This window comes from Anabas testudineus, chromosome 23 (assembly GCF_900324465.2).
Source record: "Anabas testudineus chromosome 23, fAnaTes1.2, whole genome shotgun sequence".
NCBI lineage: Eukaryota > Metazoa > Chordata > Actinopteri > Anabantiformes > Anabantidae > Anabas > Anabas testudineus.
The window spans coordinates 3336375-3354989 of record NC_046631.1 but is presented as its reverse complement, the minus strand read 5'-3'; the positions used below and the strand labels follow the sequence as shown (position 1 = coordinate 3354989).

Below are 18615 nucleotides of genomic sequence, written 5' to 3'. Positions count from 1 at the left end.
GGAACAGGACTCGAAAACAGAGCCCAAGGCAGCTCGGAGCAATGAGACTGTCAAAAGTGCTCAGTGGAAATTGACAAGAGAGATGTAGGAGCAGGGGTGGCTGGAAAGAAACATTAAAGGCAACTTGGTGATGAAGTGCTTTAGTGTTAAATAGAGACTTCACAGTCTCACACAAACACACTCCAATACGTGGACAAGCTTGAACTTTAAACTAAAATACACACACTTAGTTTTAATGTATAAAAGCAGGCATTCTTTACAGTGTTCGTGAATACGCCGAGGACCAAAACGGAAATAACCAGCCAATCCACACTGCAGAGGCCTCCGTTCCCCGGTCTCACCGAGCCGTTAACAATATAGCAGGCTGGCGCTCAGCAGTGTGGGAGGGAGAGAGCAAGTCGACTGAAAATGAGTCCTCACAGAGCTGTTAACATGATCCACTAATTTAACATGTTCTATTAGACTAACACAAGAGAGCAATTTAAGAAAACCCGCGTACACCACGTATCAGGAGAGCGTGAGAGAAAACACAAGCTCAAACAGTCACCTCATGCAAAAACCAAAACAAATCATATAACTGTTGACTAGCAGCTATTCTTCGGGTTTCTGAGGAGCCATGTCACTGTGGAGTGTTACCCTCCTCCTCTTCTTCTTCTTCTTCTTCTTCTTCAGACTCTTCCTGTTGGCTTTTCTTCTGTGAACAGGAGAAAAGAGACACGAGGGAACTTAAAGATATGCAGCGTATCTCTATTTTGTACTAAATTCTAAATCTATTTGTGAACATCCTACCAGTTTGAGGAAGTCAATGAGCTTGTAGGCATCCTCTCCAGTGGAGAGGTCAACAAAGTCCCGCGGGATTCTGTAACTCAGACAGGGACTGGGCTGCACCGTCACCTCGCTGGTGGTGTAGCGGAAAGCCGGGCCCTCCTGCACGCATACAGTGACTCATGGTTACAGCCCAATACAAAGAAAGAAATCAATCTATTGGAATGGAACATGGGTGACGGCTGACCTGATGCTGGCCGATTTCTCCACTGGACGTCAGCTGCTCCCAGCTGAACAGCAGCGCGTCTGTCACCTCACCGAACGGGTTCACGTCAATCAGCCACACTCGCCCCTGCAAAAACACCCAAAAGCTGTTATCCGTCACTGAAATTCAGAAAGCAGCACTGTCAATGTCAGCTTTTATAAAGATGCTGTAGTGAGTTACCTGACTGTCTCTGTAGACATCAAACACAACTGCAACACAAAAAAACAACAGCACGACATAAGCAGTTTGCATTTAACATTTAAATGACGGCGTCTGCTAGTTCCACAAAGTAAAAACACAAAGTAATAAAAACTTTGTCCAACCTGAAATTAAAATTTAAAACCATAATTAGGGTAAAATGACTTTGCACATTTGATTAATCTTCCCCTGCCTCAAAGACCCATTTTCAACTCTAAATATTTCATGTCTTCAAGAGCTGAAAGCAACAGAAACTGTGCAGTGGGTTTCTGTCTGAGAAGAGTCGACGCTTGTGCTCACAGTCTTCATCCAGGAAGTTGTACTGGATGTGCTGGCTGAAGAATTCCTGTATGGCGTGACAGATCTGCTCCTCCTGCTTCAAGATGTGCTGGTAATACTGAGTGTAGTCCCTCTGGGAGATAGCTGAGAGATCAGACAGACACACCATCAGGAGCTCAAATTGAATTTTATAATTGTTTCTAAATTAGCCTGCTAACTTCATCATCATACTGCTGAGAGAGTGGAAGAGTCAAAGTGACTCCAGTTTCGGACTTGTTTGGCTTTGCCTGCTCTGTAGTGACAGTGCTTCTTGCTGTTTTGTCTGTGTTTGTCCCAACTTGAGACGGTTGAGTGTGAGTGAAGCGTGTTTACCAATCAGTTTGTTTTCTTTGACAAAGCAGCGAAACTCTCCACCAGGAATCAGCTCACTCCACTTTCTCAGGACGAGCTGAGGACACAAGAGGGAAAATTCCAAGTGTCCCGACACAGAGCAAAAAAAAAAGCTTCTGAAATAGTACAGTGGAACAGTAAAGTAACTCTTTTACTCTCTATATGTACTGATGCCATTTGTATATGTGCACATAGGCCTATACTTGAGGACTGAAAGAGAAAATACCTCATAGTTTATGACGGGGTCTGGGGAGTCCTGGTCACTACACTGAAGGAATCTGAAGAAAGTCCAACAAACAAACAAACATATATCACATTGTTTTCTTCACTCTCACACACATCCAAACAGCTCTCTTGAGGCCGCACACTGCAGTAAATCATTCGCCGTTTGCCACGCAGAGAGGTGTGACACATAAATCTACATCACAGTGATTTCCCCAGTCGCCACTTGTGTTTTACTGCAGATGCCAATCACCCTGTGCACGCCACACCTGGTCTAAACACTAGTTGTCATCTATATGTAAAGTAAGTGTGTTGGTGTGTGAGCACACGTGTCTGTGTGCGCTGCAAGACTTACGGTTGTGTGAGGTCGTGGGTGATGAAGTCTGAACTTTTGAAGAGTAGAAATATATCGCTGAGGTTGTGACACTGCAGGGAACTGTTCAGAGCAATCCAGTTAGCATCCTGAAATGGATACACAAACACACACACACTTCTTGAGTAATGGATCAATCCCTAATGCTGGCAGAGGCACAAAAAGCAATTCCTCAGTGTACTGAAACGTACTGAGCTTTAAGCCAAATAATTTACTTATGGATTAAATTAAAAAAAAACACACACTTTGTTATGTCAAAGTGAAGGAAGTGGACAGCTTATCGTTTTTCATAAGGCAGCTGAGTGCAGTGTTTTACCCGTGGAGCACTCCAGTTGAGTTTTGGAAAGACGCGTCCGCCCAATGCGTTTATAGCCTCCAGCACTTTAGAAGTGAATTCTGGGAACTCAGGAGCCTGGCAAACAAAAAAAATTACATGATATGGACACCACATGCATGGCAGTGATGTGATACACATTTATTTAAATTACAAAGAGATGTATATTGAAATATAGGTTTACACATTGACTAAATCAACTTTTTTGTTGGGTCTAAAAGACACATTGAACATACTTACAGTGGCAGTGGTGGTTGTCTCGTCATCTGACCACTAGAGGCGGACAGAGACCGAAAAAAGGATTAAAGGATAAAACCCCAAATTTAATCCAGTTATGATTGTTAAGTGTTAACTGTTGTGTGTCCACCAGGCAAATTCTACTGAAGTACACATATACATAACCTGATAAAAGACAATTTCTAAAGTAACTTCTTCAATTATTATTTCTGCTAATTGTCATCTTATGAAACTACTTTTTCTTTCAAGGAAACAGTATGAAATGAAGCAGGGCGACCACTGACAAGCACCTCCCAGCGGACACACAAACATAAGATAAGATAAGATAAGATATTCTTTATTGATCCCACATTGGGGAAATTAAATTGCTACAGCAGGTGCAAAAAGAACAACAGAACAACAGTAATGTGCAAAAAGAATGAAAGGGTGTGCAAAAATACAAAAGTAATAAACATTTAACCAGAATCTACAACTATATACACTATTACGACTTAACATATATAATATGTTAAGTCGTAATAATAAAATAAATAAAGTAAAAAACAATACAGTCAGGTGGGCTATGGATGCATGATAATAGCTTCTGTTCCCTTACTTGAATGTCTTCCTCAGCATCTGAGTCCCTATTGTTAGTGTGCGTCTGCTGTGTGCTGTGGTCACTGAGGGGGACGAGAAACCACAGACAAGTGCTTGTCGATTTATAGCAGATATTCGATGCGAGACAACAAAACAAGAGTCACAGAACAAGAAACTGCTTCCAGCACATCACAATGATCACATTTTAGATGTGGAAAACTGTTTGATTTGATATCAAAATCAGAAAACAGGAGAACAGTACATATGTAGGCTACACTACACAAAGTGTTTGTATGTGTATGCTCATACCTCCCAGAGACTACCAGTGTCCCATCGTCCAGTAAATAGTCTATTACATTCTGAGGCAGTGGCAGAATCAGACTGCAAATATAGGAACAATAACACAGTTAAATACAAGTAAAACTGAAATTAAGGAAGAAATGAGGACGAATCATGCAGCTCTGGACACGATTTAAACCCAGTCAGTAACTGGTAATACACATGATAAACAATACAAACAGAGCAGAAGTGGGCTATCAGCTATCTGCTTCTAACTGGTAGCTAGCTGCTGGCTAACTTGACTGTTCTTCACAGCAACGACAACGGAAATATTTGCCGAAGCTTTTGTACACACAGCAACAGTTTACCTTTTAATTGTATGTTTCTTAAATATCGGATACCAAACCGAAAACTGACAATTGACAACTTGCTCCTTCTTCATGCTGCAATATCCTGTAACAGAAACGCGTCCATCAGTAAATAGCGTCCGAACCTTTCACCAGGCACTCGGTGGGATTTTATTACAACTCTTTACAATTTTTAGACAACATAGATCTGTATTTGTAATTTCCTGGTTTATTTTACGTCTTCGCAATTCGTTGTTGAATTCTCGAAAAAACCCAATTTATTGCTAGAATTGCATCCTGAATATATGTTTTTAGGTGGGGACCTTTTTTTGAGGTGCACATGTGGGCATGGCCACAGACATAGATCGTTTAATATAAAGAATTGTCTCTCGATACCAAAAAAAAGAAAGATGTCAATATTCACAATCACTACCCAAAAAGTTAACTCTGAGTATAACTATTGTAGTTGCATCTTATCATTTTTGTTCTTTCTTTATTGACATAGACTACAACGAGTGCAACAAAATAAGGCGCGCTGGTGAAAAATAATAAAGTGACACGAAATTGACAGAATCTAATGTTGTAAAATAAAGTTTCGTGAATAAAACAAAAATAACCATGTAAAGGCAGAATTAATGGAAGAGCTGCTGCACTGGGTTGCATTAGATTTTACAGCTGTACCTAACATACAGTTATCAGGGAGTGTATCGCAAAAGTTCGTTTTTATCTATGGGATAAAACTAGGTGACGTTTGCGGTACTCTGGAGCGGTGACAGAGTGGTTCCTCCTCACTGTTTTTTTACTATCTCTACTTCTGCTTAGAGACGCGGTTGGTGTTTCACGTGAGTAAAGTTTTAGTTTTACACTTTTTTTGTGGGTGTTCAGCCTTTAAAAATCACTCCCTGTGACGATTCGATGCGATCCAGGGCTCTAAGCAGCGAGTTAATGTTGAAATAACAGAGAAGGGTCCTGACGTGGCGAGCTTTGTGCACGTCGCTTGTTGCGGCTAGTTGAGCCACACAGCAGGAACATATTGAAACGGCGGCTGTTACTCTGTAAGTTACAAGTTATCCGCTTCTAGTCTCATCTAAACCTGTAGTGAAGTCTGTTGTGCTTTACTTTCGATCCAGATACTGAAAATGAGCCACTCGGAGCCCAAAGTGACCACCGTCCCGCACGTTGTGAAAGAAGAGGTGCGTTTGTTTTATACGTTTGTGCAGCACATTGCCTTCACCCAGCCCGTGGACTAATCTGATGCTGTTTAATGTGATCACAGGGCGATAAAGTAGCTGATTGTGAATTTACTAACTGTTATTAACACTCCAGTTAATCCCTAAGACGGCAGATAGTGTTGGACTACATTGTAGTGGACTGAAGTGTTTCAAATCATGCATGTAAGAACCAATGGATGGGTGTTTTCCACTATCACATTATTAGCTTTTCATTTGTCCACTGATCAGCCAGTTTACGTACCAAAATGCAAAATAACTATATGATGTGACCATTTCTAAGACAATGTAAATGGCTGTAAATCAAAACCTACCACCTTACAACTAGTTTTTAAACTTTTCTTTACCAACACTGTGGGTTAGTCTTTATTTTGCAATGCAAACCAGTTAAAATCTATATTTGTGGCACTAATATTTCTACAGCACACAGCGATTATCTGTGCTCAATGCTTTCTGTGTTCCAGCTCATGGCAGCGGGGAAATGGGTAAAGCTGGAGGAAACTACATACGTGGACCCCGCTGGAAACACCAGGTACTGTTCTGTGTCACTAACGTGGCTTTAAAAAAAAAAGCAGTTTCCCCTTTTTTCCGCCCTGCTTTCAGTGTCTGTTTTCACTCACCAGAACCTGGGAGTCGGTGAAAAGGACCACGAGGCAGACAAACACAGAAGCGGATGGTGAGCATGTCTGTCATGTTATGGGTATTGGGGGTGTGAAACAGAGAACTCGTGGTGTGACACCCTCTGCCTCCAGGTGTTGGGATTATTGCCCTGCTGAAGCGGACGCTCCATAAAGACTGCGTAGTGATGGTGAAGCAGTTTCGGCCTCCTCTGGGATGCAGCACTCTGGAGTTCCCCGCAGGTGAGTTATCCAAAAATCGCCTTAGTTGGTTTGAACGTTGAACCTTTTGGAGGTGTAAATTTCACATTTAGAGCATCTGATTGTTGTCTGTGTGCGTAGGGTTGATAGACGAGGGGGAAACTGCGGAGGCCGCTGCACTGAGGGAGCTGAAGGAAGAAACTGGCTACAAGGGAGAAGTAGTAGGAGTCACACCAGGTCAATATTTACAGATATGCTCCACACTTAATTGCATCAGCAGTATCTTATCTCTGTGCATGCATTGGAGATAAGTCATGTTTGTCTTAATAAAATACAAAGCAAGTGACTGATACATCATTTACTCGCTTGCAGTGACCTGTCTGGACCCCGGTCTGTCTAACTGCACCACTCAAATCATCCTGGTCAACATCAATGGAGACGAAGCAGAGAATATTCACCCGACGCAACAGCTCGGTAGGAACACTGACAGGACTCATTCTCACACTCTGATTTAATAAATTAGATGCTCTTTTTCCTTGATCACTTACACAATTATTTACCAGTATGTGTGTGATGCATTAGCACCAAAAGTAACCCAAATGAAGCTGAAATAGACAAGATATGAATTTGATAACGTTCAATGTGTCCTGTACTAGAGTTTGTGTTCAGAATTTATTTGTTTGTGATTAAGATACATTAAGTTGGATAATCTTTTTTTTTTTTTTTTCCCCTTGTGTTCTTCCGCAGGTGAGGGAGGTGAGTTAAGATTCATTACTTTTTAGAAATCTGTTACTATCACAAAGGAAATCATCCCACAAGCCTCTGTCCTGTCTTTCCAGAGTTTGTCGAAGTCGTTCTATTACCTCTTGATGAATTCCAGACCAAAATAGATGGTGAGCCTGCAACTTTTACACACTGATGTTGAGATCCTGTCGGGTCATTTGAAGCATCTCAACCACACTAACGCTCGGTTTGTTCCACCCCCCGTAGATCTGCTGAAGAAAGAAAAGATCATGGTGGACGCCAAAGTGTACATCTTCGCCATGGGGATGGTGCAGGCTTTCTTTAAACCCAGGGAGCTCCCCGTCCTGAAGCAGTGAAGCTACATGTTTAAAATGAGAAGGAGAGGAGGAAATGGTCCTTTCTGTTACACATGGCTCCTACGTGGGACTGAAAATTAGAAGTATTTTTCTAAAAGTCAAAAGTCTTGATAAATCCTTGAATCTGTGAAGGAGCCCTGTTGACACTACAAATACTGGACTCCTCTTGGCCCTCCTCCTCCATATGGAGCTGCTACCACACACCTCAATGCCTGAAATGTAACTCCGGTGGCCAGTTGTTTCAGGCTTTAGTCTCCTATGCCTTAAGTGACTAACAGTAATTTCCAACTTTTTATAGACATGTATGATGAGATGTCATGAGTCATTTTTAGTGATTAATAACTTTTACAGATTGTACATTCCTCACTTAACATAGTGTTTGCTGACAAGGTGGGGGAGAGAATTTACCTCGATCTACTAATAGTATAAATATTCCCGTTCATTGAAGTTTTTTTTTTTTTGAACATTTTTGCATCACCGTTAATGGGGTTTAAGGAAAGAAACATAATGTTTTCTTATTTTGGTTTTTCTCTTTAATTAGCTGATTCTTTCATCGTGAATAGAGGAGCCTGGCTTATGTGTTACTGTCCAAAAATGTGACTGATGTAATCATAGTTTTAACAATATGAGTTTTTTTTTTTTTTATGCCATTGTAATGTACAACAGAGGTACTGTATTTACAATTAATTTAACTGATTAATAGGAAATATTCCAACCTCATTGAGGTGCAATCCACTTGACTCTAATGCTGTACTTACCTTGGCGACTAAAAATTACTGACAAATAAATGTGTTTTTCTTTGTTCTTACCCAAATCTTAGTTTCTTTTTAAATCTGCAGCTTCACCTGCTGCACTGTCTGGTAGGATATAAGTCAGTGTTAAAGGTGTTACAGCATGTGGACAACAGTAGGGTGTATGATACCGTTTGATAGCACACCCCCCCCGATGCAGCAGGTGGCGGTATGCAACTCTGAGATCCTCCGTATATGCAACGAAGAAGAAGAAGAGCCGACAACCGACCAATCGCATGACGTGTTCAGCAACACAATCTTCTTCGGCACCGACACTCACAAATCATGGCTAACGCTAGCACCTCCGAGCACAAAGTTAACGTTAGATCCATGAACGATAAACAAAGAAGTAACAACATGACAGCAGGCGATTATAGCGATTAAAGGTGCAACTGCTTATAAGTTTCGAACAGAGTAGTCGTTGGAAATCTGGAGGGAAAAACAGTGTTAGCACAAATATAAACATGCTATATTAGCATCCGTCGTTGTTTACTTCCTCAGCTCATAACCTCTACCTACATTGTTTTCGTACGTCGACAGCATTTCTGCGTTGACGGACGAGCAGAGCACGAAAATGGAGGTGTCATCTAAAGGTGATTAAATTAACAGTACAAACAGTGGGAGAACATTAAAATAACGTATCCAGTAACACATTGTTGTAACGCAGTTGGTGAGTTCTGTGTCCGACTCAACCATTTGGGTCGATCCTCAAATGTTTACACAAACGCTTCAGTTTTACCCATATAAGTTTTTATAGCAACAAAGGGATTAATTCAATATCAGACTTACATGTGTGTTTTACTTCTTCACTGCACCCACAGCAGTAAAGAAGTAAATCAATCACATTGTACACGGACGTGACAGTTGTTTATGTTGATGCTGACATGTGGTTTTCTAGGAAGAGCAAAGAGGAGGCATCTAGATACAGATGCGTGTTTTGCCCTGGGCAACACCTCACAGGGAGCTGATGCCCTCACCCAGCCACGCCTCTTGAACCACGACCCCAGCAGGGGGCTTTATCCCAAGACACCCACCAAGAGACAGAGATGGGGTAATCTGCTCCATCTGAATCTTCACTGCACACTTTATGATAAACATCTGTGAATCTTTCTGTTGTTGTTCAGAAACAGAGGTAAAAATGTTTTACTCACTCTTTATACTGTTTGACTGTGCCATAGGACGTCCGATTTCTGGCCAACAGAAGGGCATCGGTGAGTTCTTCAATGTCACTGGAGTCATCAGCACAAGTCCACACAAATCGTTGCAGCCACGTTTTGCCACACAGACAAGTGGGATCAAAGGGGAGCCTTTTAAAAACCCTGTTAAACAGGAGGAAGAGGATAATGATTTTAGAGCACAAGGGTACGTTAGTGATGGCAAGCTTCTAGCTGCTGCATTGGTGGTAGAGTGTGAAGCGGAGGAGGAGGATGTGGATGACGAGAGCCTCTTAGCCGCTGAACAAATGCCACAGGATTATCTAGAAGGAATGACATCGGAGATGTTTGGGAATGACGACGAGTTTGACCGATGTGACAGTCACATTGAGGAAGAGGAGGTGGAGGCCCTCCCCGATGCCCACTATGGGCTTCTGGGCAGCAGCGGGGTTTTGATACATCCCCAAGGCTGCATGGATGACCTTCCAGATGAGGTGCTAAGGCAGGTACTAAGCCTCCTGCCTGCCAAGGACTTGTACTGCAACGGCAGCCTCGTCTGCCATCGCTGGAGGACCATCATCCTGGACACCAAGGTTAACCAGACAGTTATATTAAGCTTTATTTTACCTACATTCTTGTATGTTTGAGAGAAATTAACCGTGTTGTTGTGTGTTCCTTTTTTATACAGTTTGTACCCTTCAAGAAACAATACTATCGCTATGTCATGAGCGAGGAGACAACAGTGCTGGAGATCTCCAACATCTTAAATAACAGCGGCATAATAGATCCTGCACTGTTACAGCACAGCATAAGAAACCTTGTTGTGTAAGAGAATTATTAATTTTTCTTCTTTTTCTTTTTTGGTGGTATGTTTACTAGGATGATATTTGGATTGTGTGTGTGTGTTTTGGACAGTTTAATGGCTCAGCATAAGGTCGGAGAGCGGGTGAGACCAGAAGACGTCCTCGAGCGTGTTAAGAAACATCGTCTGTTTCCTCAGGCTGAGGCCTCCATCAGATTACGTATTCCTGAGATTAAGAAATGCTTTAACCTTGGAATAGAGGTATAGCTTTTATAAATACACTAAAGTCCTCTGGTAGTCCTTGGATCTCAACTAAAAATCTTATTCATATCTGATCTCCAGGGTCCCAACCCATATGCAGCCATGGCCCTCATATTAATCTTAAGTGAGGGTATTGGTGACGTGCAGGACTTGGTGTCTTTGCTCGCCAGGTGCTTGTCGCACACCGCCATCACAGAGTACCTCAACCACATGGCCATGATGCTGCTTGCTTTAAAGAGGCACAACATCCAGATTAGTAGCAGGTAAGAGCAGCGGCGGTCTGCATTTTAAATTCCCATCACTTCCCATGAGCCTCCCTGTGATTTTTGCCCTTTTCTGCCTCCTCAGGGTGCACTACAATATCTACTATGTACTTCACCTGATGGAGAACGGCCCCTTTTCTGTCAGCTCCAGCGAGAGCGGGTGAGGCCTTACCTCCATCATTTCCACTGACGTGATGCATTAATCAATCCACGAGTTGTCATGATGATTGATTCACTAAAGATTACTAGAGATTAGAGAGTATATTGAAAAAACACGAAATCTGGTCTGTTAAATAAAAGGTTGTTTGAATTGTTATACATCTATAAACTACAAGTTTGAGACAGTAGATGGTGCTGCAGTAAGCATCATGGCCACTATAACGCACAATACCTCAACAACAGATAAGGAGCAAGTGTAAATGTCATTTCTGCTGTTTAGCTGTTTTAATTGTATTATTGGAAACAAACAGCTAAGAATGGGGCAAAAGTGTGAAATTAAATGTCCACCGTCAAAAAGGCATTAAGTTTCTGTTGTTGGACTAGCTGCTAGTCCAACAACAGAAACTTAATGCCTTGAATTAACTGAAACTTAAACTGTTTAAACAAAGATGGCTATGGGTTGAGCTGTTTTAACCTGCTAGTCACTAGCAGATTAAAACAGCTCAACCCATTAATTTGAAAATCCTGGCTTAGTACAAGCAGTGCTTTCAATATTTAACTTCAAGTCACATTAAAGTTTTGGAAGTGATAAAGAGTGTCTCACTTTCATGGGGTAACAAGACTCGTTTGTTCCGCAGTATTTAGTTTCACTTCTTCAATGTATCTATACAGAAAATGATAGTTCATTGTCTTGGTTTGTCATGATAGGAAATGCCACAGCCTGATCTCATCAAATTCTGAGGAAGCTGATGTTTTAACTGTAATTGTCTGCGTGTTTCCGCTAGGCTGCCCCAGATTCAGCTCACAGGTGAACAGCAGCACATCCTCAGCCACGACATCCAGGCAGACCACGTGGTCAAGATCATAGCTTTTGCAGGTACGGTGAGTTGGCGGCGCGATGGCAGCTGCTGCTCGCGCCACATTAGCTGTTCTCGGACTTGCTCCAGTTTTCTGGAAGACATTGGGCCTCTCATCTGGCTTTGTCTATTGGAATGACATTAAAGCTGTTTTCACATATGCACTGCAGACTGTGTCTGAAGGATCAGGTCGGGATGTTGTGCAGAGTTGTGCGCTCACACGTGGCAGACAGCAAGAAATTTTATTATTATAAATGATGCTTTATAACCCAGCTTTTCTGAAGGAAAGAAGCGCAATCCAACAACAGAAAGCATGCTAAATATCTCCTTAGAGTTTCTGGTGTTGTGCTCGTTGTGAGCACTCCAGACTATTACCTGCTGTGTTCCCACCTGGGCTCACACAGACATTACGCACACTTTGTACTAGGGAGCTTGCAGGTTGAAGTCTGGGTATTCTCCGAGATGACTAACTCAGATGTATTTGTTAGTTACATGCATTTAACCCAGGTAGACCCTGGAGAAGTTCAGGTGTCGGTGCATGTGCGAAAGCAGCTTAATACACCTGACCTTCATGTGTCGTTAGGTTCACAAGTCAAAGTGAACAGCTCTGCATTCTGCATTATAAGTATATGATAAGTGGTGTTGCAGACCTCTGTTGCCACAGTTTAATGTACAATCTATAATCATGATTAAAGCTCATGATGCTTTGAATTGCAGCTAAGCATAAACCTGTCACTCTAGCTCTCACCACATCCTGGTTCTTTAAAAACACAAGTGTAAATAAATGTGTTAAAACCAGAACAGTTGGTACTTCTCCTTCATTAGACACTGTATTTATACCTCATATATTCTGTATTTATATGCCTGTAGCAATGTAGATTATCCCGTGTGTGTGCTGCAATGAGAAAGTATGTGAATATTTATATGATTTGTCACAGTTAAACTCCTTTTTACTCACATCCTTTTGCTTATTTACCTGTTTTTTGTGTTGTTAGCAGAGGTCAGCGGGTAGAAACATGCTGATTTTACCAGCCTGTCCTTTAAATTTAGCATTAGCCTATATCTTAAATTTGCTATTTGGAAACTGCTGGACCTGCAGATGTGAAAGGTTAATGATGAATCTTATCAGTGTTTCGGTTTTAAGGTGTGATGTGGGACACTCGCACATGGTGATGTTACATCTGAAAGCACTGTCTGTCTCAGGTACAGGAAAGACAACCACGCTGGTGAAGTACGCTGAGCAGCGGCCACATCTTCGGTTTTTGTACATAGCTTTCAACAAGTCAGTGGCCAACGAGGCACAGCGCCGCTTCCCCCGCAATGTGGACTGCAAGACTGTCCACTCATTGGCCTACAGCAGTGTTGGGTGGAGGTGAGAACCAAAGTTTGGTTTGAGCTTTTGTGTCCATGACTACAGACTATACACAAAACTGCACATGTGTCTGTGAGTCATCAATCTTATTTTAGTGTTTCTATGTCTGGTCTAATTGCTCAGATCTTCATAGGAAACAGAATTCTGAAGAAACCATAAACACATAACAGATGTTGTGGAGGAAGGAAGCATTTAACACACACACACACACATAAGAAACAGATATTAATCAAGTGGCGTGGGTTTAATTTTCGACTAGGTGTGATATGTCTGCTGTTATCAGTTTCCAAAAACCCAGATCATTTTCCATGCGACAGGTATCGGAAGAAGCTGACCTTCAATCTGAAGCCTTTCACCATCAACTCAGTTCTTCCTGAGGGCCGCGGCGGGTTCACCAAAGCTAAAGTGGTGACCACAACTCTCAATACCTTCATGGCTTCAGCAGACCCGACCATCACCACCAGACACGTGCCCAGCACCCACGTATCTAATAGTGGCAACAGGCAACACATAGATGAATGTGAAAAACTGGTATGAACACGTTACTGGGAATAAATAATTAGGAGCATGAGCACTGGAGAGCTCCCTGTACATGTTTACTGCACATCTCTTCTTGTGAAATTGTAGTTGTTTGTCCATGATGCACAGAAGATCTGGAACAAAATGAAGGATCTTAATGAGACAGATGAAGATGCTTACCACTTGACGCACGACGGTACGTCACTTTTAACTGCCTGAAATAAATATAATATGTAATATGATAAGAAATTCTCCACTTGTGGTCACCGTTAACTTTTCATTCGCAGGTTATCTCAAGTTATGGCAGCTCCAACAACCCTGCTTGTCCGATCAGTACCACGTCCTTTTCATAGACGAGGCCCAGGACTGCACTCCCGGTAATGACACAGCAATTGTGGGACAGTGCTGTGGTAAAAGCACAATTGTGATCATGTAAATAAATGTTAATAAACGCGCTACTTACGCCATGTTCTTACTGTCGTTCTCTCTTTCTTTCATTCCAGCCATCATGAACGTGATGCTGTCTCAGCGCTGTGGGAAAATCCTGGTCGGAGATCCTCACCAGCAGATCTACACGTTCAAAGGAGCCGTCAACGCCTTGCAGATTGTTGATCACACCCACATCTATTACCTGACACAGGTGTCCACACACACACAACATGCAGCTTCTGTGCAGTGTTTACGGCTAAAAAACATGTTAGTTAGCATTGATTAGAGGTTTTCTACAGTGGGATTTTCTCACATTATGATGAAATCATGGAAATACAATTTTAGGGGAGTTGGAGTAAGAACTGAAATTGTAGCCATAGCAACCGCTGCGACTTGATTGCCATAGTTCTAGTTTTGGGAATTCACCCATTTGTGGTCAGTTCCTTGTTCATTTTAAGGTGCATCTATGCCTCATGGCTAAAAAAAATGAATTCAGGATGACATAACGAGTTTTTTGATGATGTTTTATGATTCATACACACAAAGTACCTAAACTAGAACTGCAAGGAGGAAGTTGGAAGTCCCAATAGAACACATATTGTATCACCAAATTATGTCCTGAAAACAACAATAAATAGTTATAATAATAGCATGAAATAGTGTGAAAACTTCCAAAGGTTTGATGCGTAAACTCGTCACTCTATCACGTCTTAAAAAAGGAGCTAAATATTAGCACCAGTTCTACCTGGATTTTAAAGATTAATCGTGGTAGTGCTGCTACTAATTCTACTAAGTAATTGGACAGTACTTGATCTTTATAATGTATATAAATGTCTCTTATTACCATGTCTCTCTTCTATTTGGGTATTCCACGTGTCTTTGTGCAGAGCTTTCGCTTCGGTGCTGAGATCGCCTATGTCGCTGCTACCATCCTCACAGTGTGTAAAAGAGTCGAGAAGCTTCTTGTGGGGGGAAAGCAGAAAGGTAATTCAAAGTTCGGTCTTCCTGAAAAAGTAGGGTTCTTCAAAACAGAACCGATTTTAAGCATTAGTTTAATATGATAAATTGCTTTGTTACATCTTTGTGCGCTCTGTAGGCGGCGTGTGTGATGAGGCCGCAGACAAGGCAGCAGAGGCTGTGAGCACGGGTGTGAGTCCTTGCCGGGGAAAGACGGCCATCTTGTCGAGATGCAACCTCACTGTGTTCAACGAAGCCGTTCGCCTGACCGATGCCAACCTGCACTGCCGCATCCACTTTGTAGGAGTGAGTGTAAACACAGAAACACTTGCACCCAACGTAGAGTTAGAGTGTGAGGTATTGATGAACCTGAGTGCACGGCTAAGTAGCATTCAATATACCAAGGTGTTAAAGTACAATTATCGTTTTGTTCAGGATGTTAAAAGCATTGGCCTGAATAGGATTCTGGACATCTGGCAGCTAATGAAGTTGTCCCAGGGCGGTACTCAAGGAAAACAACAGCCACCACCAAAATGTACGACTCCTACGCCTGCACACATTCACTCTTTCATTCCTTTCCTTATACACACACACACACGCTAACCTTTTTTTTCCCCCTGCCTTCAGTTAAAGACCCCCTTATCCGCTCCTTCTCAAAGAAAAATGGGAATGCCTTCTGGGCCCTGAAGAAGTACATCACACAGACCGAGGACTTGGAGCTGTCGGCCAAACTCAACATCGTTGAAAAGTATCAGAGTCGAATCCCCGAACTGGTGATCCGCCTAGAAAACTGTTCTGAAGGGGACTACCACAAAGCAGGTATGCACCCACACACACAAGTAAACCACCAAAGTATTGATCTTATTCTGTATCAACAACCACAAATTGTCTAAGCGGATAAAACACTGTCATGCTCTTTCATGTCACGTCTTTCATGTCTCTTAAAACATTGTATTAGTGACTTTCTTTGCCTTCTGTGTCCTGTCCCCAACTCCTGTTCAAGACTTCATAGTTGGAACAGTCCACAAGGCTAAAGGTCTGGAGTTCGACACCGTCATGATCACTGACGACTTCGCCACGGTTCCCTCTTCCCAGCACAACCTGAATCACCACCCTGCCTTCTCATTTGGTGAGCGTTAAGATGGAACTGTTCCTCAGACGCATCCCCAACTCTAAACTTTCATCTTTAATGTTCATTTTACATTTTTAGGTTAATATAAATAAGCAATCATCTAATTTGCTGTTCATTTGTCTGAATGTTGCTCTCAATATCAGTGTTTAAAAGGCAGCATCAGCTGCACTATAGCTGAGACACTAACACTGTGGACTTCTCAAGACATTGTTTTTGGATAAGCAAAGAAAGCTTGAGGAGAACATTTCAATAAAGTGGTTGGTGGTCGACTTAGAACACATTTTCAAAGCTGCACATGTGGGGAAATATTTATATTATCTTCTCTGCTGTTTAGACCAGATTCCTGACGATGAGTGGAACCTCCTGTATGTGGCTGTGACTCGTGCCAGAAACTCACTGATCATAACTAAGAACATACGACACATCATCACAGCTGCCGGGGTGAGACATGATGTACAGTGCTGATCACTTCTTGTTCTAAGAACCTCTGCAGTTTCACACTCGCCTGACATCACCGCTGATGTTGAACCTGTTAAATAGAGCGTGACTTCTATCTCTCACCATCTCTCATGTTATTCTGCCCTATTGACGTTGACTACTTCTTCAGTTTCACCTCTCACGCTTAAAGCTTTCGGCTCGGGTCCAGCTGGGTGGGATTTGGGTTTGAAAGACAATAACATTGTGTAAACAAGGGGAGAAGAAATGTTTAGGTTCAGGCTTGTTTAGAGAAATCTTGTTCTCAGTGTTACAGAATGTCTGATAAACACCACATGGCAGTGTTCAGGGTTTCATGGGCTATAATTGCTGGATTATGAGCTTTGCCTCCAGTGCATTCAAAGCTCACTTTAGTGAATTACTGCTGACTTTGCAAATTGGACCCAGATTCTTGTCCTGGTAATTACGACATTCTACAAGCATGATAAAATTACAGAGCACAACACAAAGTTGAAAGCTAAGTTAGTTAGAGAGGAGAAGCAGAGGACGTGAAAGAATGAATTAACGTCTAAACATGTTGTCATCTACAGGAATACTTCTTAAAGTCGGAGATGCCCAGCTCCCTGGTGAAGGTGGGCGAGCCTCTCCCATGCACCATCCCAAACTGCCCCAACTGCATCACGCCCAGCTCAGCGTTCATCATGTGCAAACAGCAGATGAGATGTGTAAGAATGTGTTAAACCTTCACTAACGCTGATTTCACGCGACTTGCCTCTGACACTGACCTCTCGAGCTGGCTTAAGGCTCTCTGCGGACCCCTTTTGGTCCAGGTATTAAAGGTACCTGGCTTGGTATCTTTTGTCTTGGCAGCCAGCTTGAAGAGGCAATGTAAAAGGGGTTCGTCTTTGACGTGCTTCTGCTTGCATGCTTAATTTACTGCTGTTTTCAAACAGCCCAGGAGTTGTAAAACTCACGTGTTCTTCCTACAGACGGATGGTGTGTCGGAAGGTGGCCCGCTTTGCGAGAGGTGTGTCTGGACACGCATTGGGCCCGCAGCCTTCCTCATGACTGACGACGTGCTTTCCATGGCTGCAATACCTCAAAGACTCGACGCGCCGATCATCCACGAAATGCTCCTGGCACTTTTCTAACACTGCCTGTCTGGAAGTAACACAACTTTAAATATCACAAACTTCTCTGGCATTGTGATGGGACACATAGTTGTCAGTCAGTATTGAAGCAAGGTGCTAACATAACCCTTTCTCTATTTTTAATATGACAAACATCTGACGGCTTCCTGTTGTGCTTTTAGTGTTTTTCCACTGTGCTAGAACATTTAAATATATTGTAAAGTTGACATTTCCCTAAAGTGACGATCAGCTGAGGACTGATGGTTACGTGGACAGTGGTGCTATTGTGTAACACTTTAGAGTTTAAAGTTTGTCCCATTATAAAAAAGAAAACTGCTGGCAGATTTCAATGTCTTTCTTCAGTCTGTCGATTTTTTAATGACAGCATTTATCTCATGTAATTAACTTTGAGCTTATCATTAAAAGCCGTGTATTAGGGCCATAAAAGTAGCTAAGCATTGCTTTTTTATTTCATTCTCACTATGTGAGTGGTTGAAACTTTGTAGCATATTGATAGTGTAAGTCTTCTGTTAAGTCCACTGTTGTAACATGTTCCAAGTTGTTGCAGCTGCTACTGATTAGACTCGTTTTCTATGGATGGCTGACAAGCAGAGTTCCCTTGGAGGCAAAGCACCTCGACTTTTCAGCACAGATATGAAGAAGAATACGTGCAATCAAAAGCCAAAACACGCAGAGAAAGCAAACGGGTAAACTTAGATTAATATTTAGATTCAGATTTGATCGTGAGAACTGAGCCTGCTATAACTCAACTTATTATTACGGAATCAGATTTTTGTCCGAGGAAAAAGGAAGCAGGGAGTTGGAAAACATGTTACGGGCCCCCTTCCAGAGGAATTAGTCTGGCAGGAATAATAAAAAAAAAAACGAAACAAAAACATGGTACGGCTCATTTTCAGTAGCATTTAGAGCTTCATTTTTTTT

The 18615-nt window shown here is 42.1% G+C and overlaps 3 protein-coding genes across 5 annotated transcripts; 2 read left to right on the top strand and 1 right to left on the bottom strand.

The window, feature by feature from the left end:
* Window positions 1–124: 124 nt before the first annotated feature.
* On the bottom strand, window positions 125–4432 carry cdc123 (cell division cycle 123 homolog (S. cerevisiae)). The gene is made up of 13 exons (XM_026363846.1): window positions 4287–4432; window positions 3949–4020; window positions 3659–3722; window positions 3067–3099; window positions 2809–2904; window positions 2475–2581; window positions 2124–2175; window positions 1880–1955; window positions 1529–1651; window positions 1211–1239; window positions 1013–1117; window positions 790–927; window positions 125–694 (listed from the first exon to the last, which is right to left on the bottom strand). The coding sequence occupies exons 1-13, from the start codon at window positions 4358–4360 to the stop codon at window positions 620–622; spliced, it is 1044 nt and encodes a 347-aa protein (XP_026219631.1). The 5' UTR covers window positions 4361–4432; the 3' UTR covers window positions 125–619.
* A 612-nt stretch (window positions 4433–5044) lies between these two features.
* Window positions 5045–8214, top strand: nudt5 (nudix (nucleoside diphosphate linked moiety X)-type motif 5). 3 transcript variants are annotated; one of them, XM_026363847.1, is made up of 10 exons: window positions 5045–5107; window positions 5396–5458; window positions 5959–6026; window positions 6118–6170; window positions 6247–6354; window positions 6454–6549; window positions 6685–6786; window positions 7060–7068; window positions 7152–7205; window positions 7303–8214. In XM_026363847.1, the coding sequence occupies exons 2-10, from the start codon at window positions 5405–5407 to the stop codon at window positions 7410–7412; spliced, it is 654 nt and encodes a 217-aa protein (XP_026219632.1). In that variant the 5' UTR covers window positions 5045–5107; window positions 5396–5404; the 3' UTR covers window positions 7413–8214. The 3 variants fall into 3 exon arrangements, with proteins under 3 accessions (XP_026219632.1, XP_026219634.1, XP_026219633.1); XM_026363849.1 differs by lacking the exon at window positions 5045–5107 and adding an exon at window positions 5114–5320; XM_026363848.1 differs by lacking the exon at window positions 5045–5107 and adding an exon at window positions 5114–5320 and having other exon boundaries at window positions 5370–5458.
* Window positions 8215–8455: 241 nt separating this feature from the next.
* On the top strand, window positions 8456–18123 carry fbxo18 (F-box DNA helicase 1). Its single transcript, XM_026362759.1, has 22 exons — window positions 8456–8589; window positions 8744–8796; window positions 9102–9254; window positions 9382–9950; window positions 10046–10182; window positions 10273–10420; window positions 10502–10683; window positions 10769–10843; window positions 11628–11719; window positions 12903–13071; window positions 13389–13602; window positions 13699–13786; window positions 13878–13967; window positions 14094–14230; window positions 14907–15003; window positions 15116–15282; window positions 15412–15511; window positions 15604–15795; window positions 15980–16105; window positions 16443–16549; window positions 17134–17268; window positions 17533–18123. The coding sequence occupies exons 2-22, from the start codon at window positions 8778–8780 to the stop codon at window positions 17692–17694; spliced, it is 3159 nt and encodes a 1052-aa protein (XP_026218544.1). The 5' UTR covers window positions 8456–8589; window positions 8744–8777; the 3' UTR covers window positions 17695–18123.
* The last annotated feature ends 492 nt before the right edge of the window (window positions 18124–18615 follow it).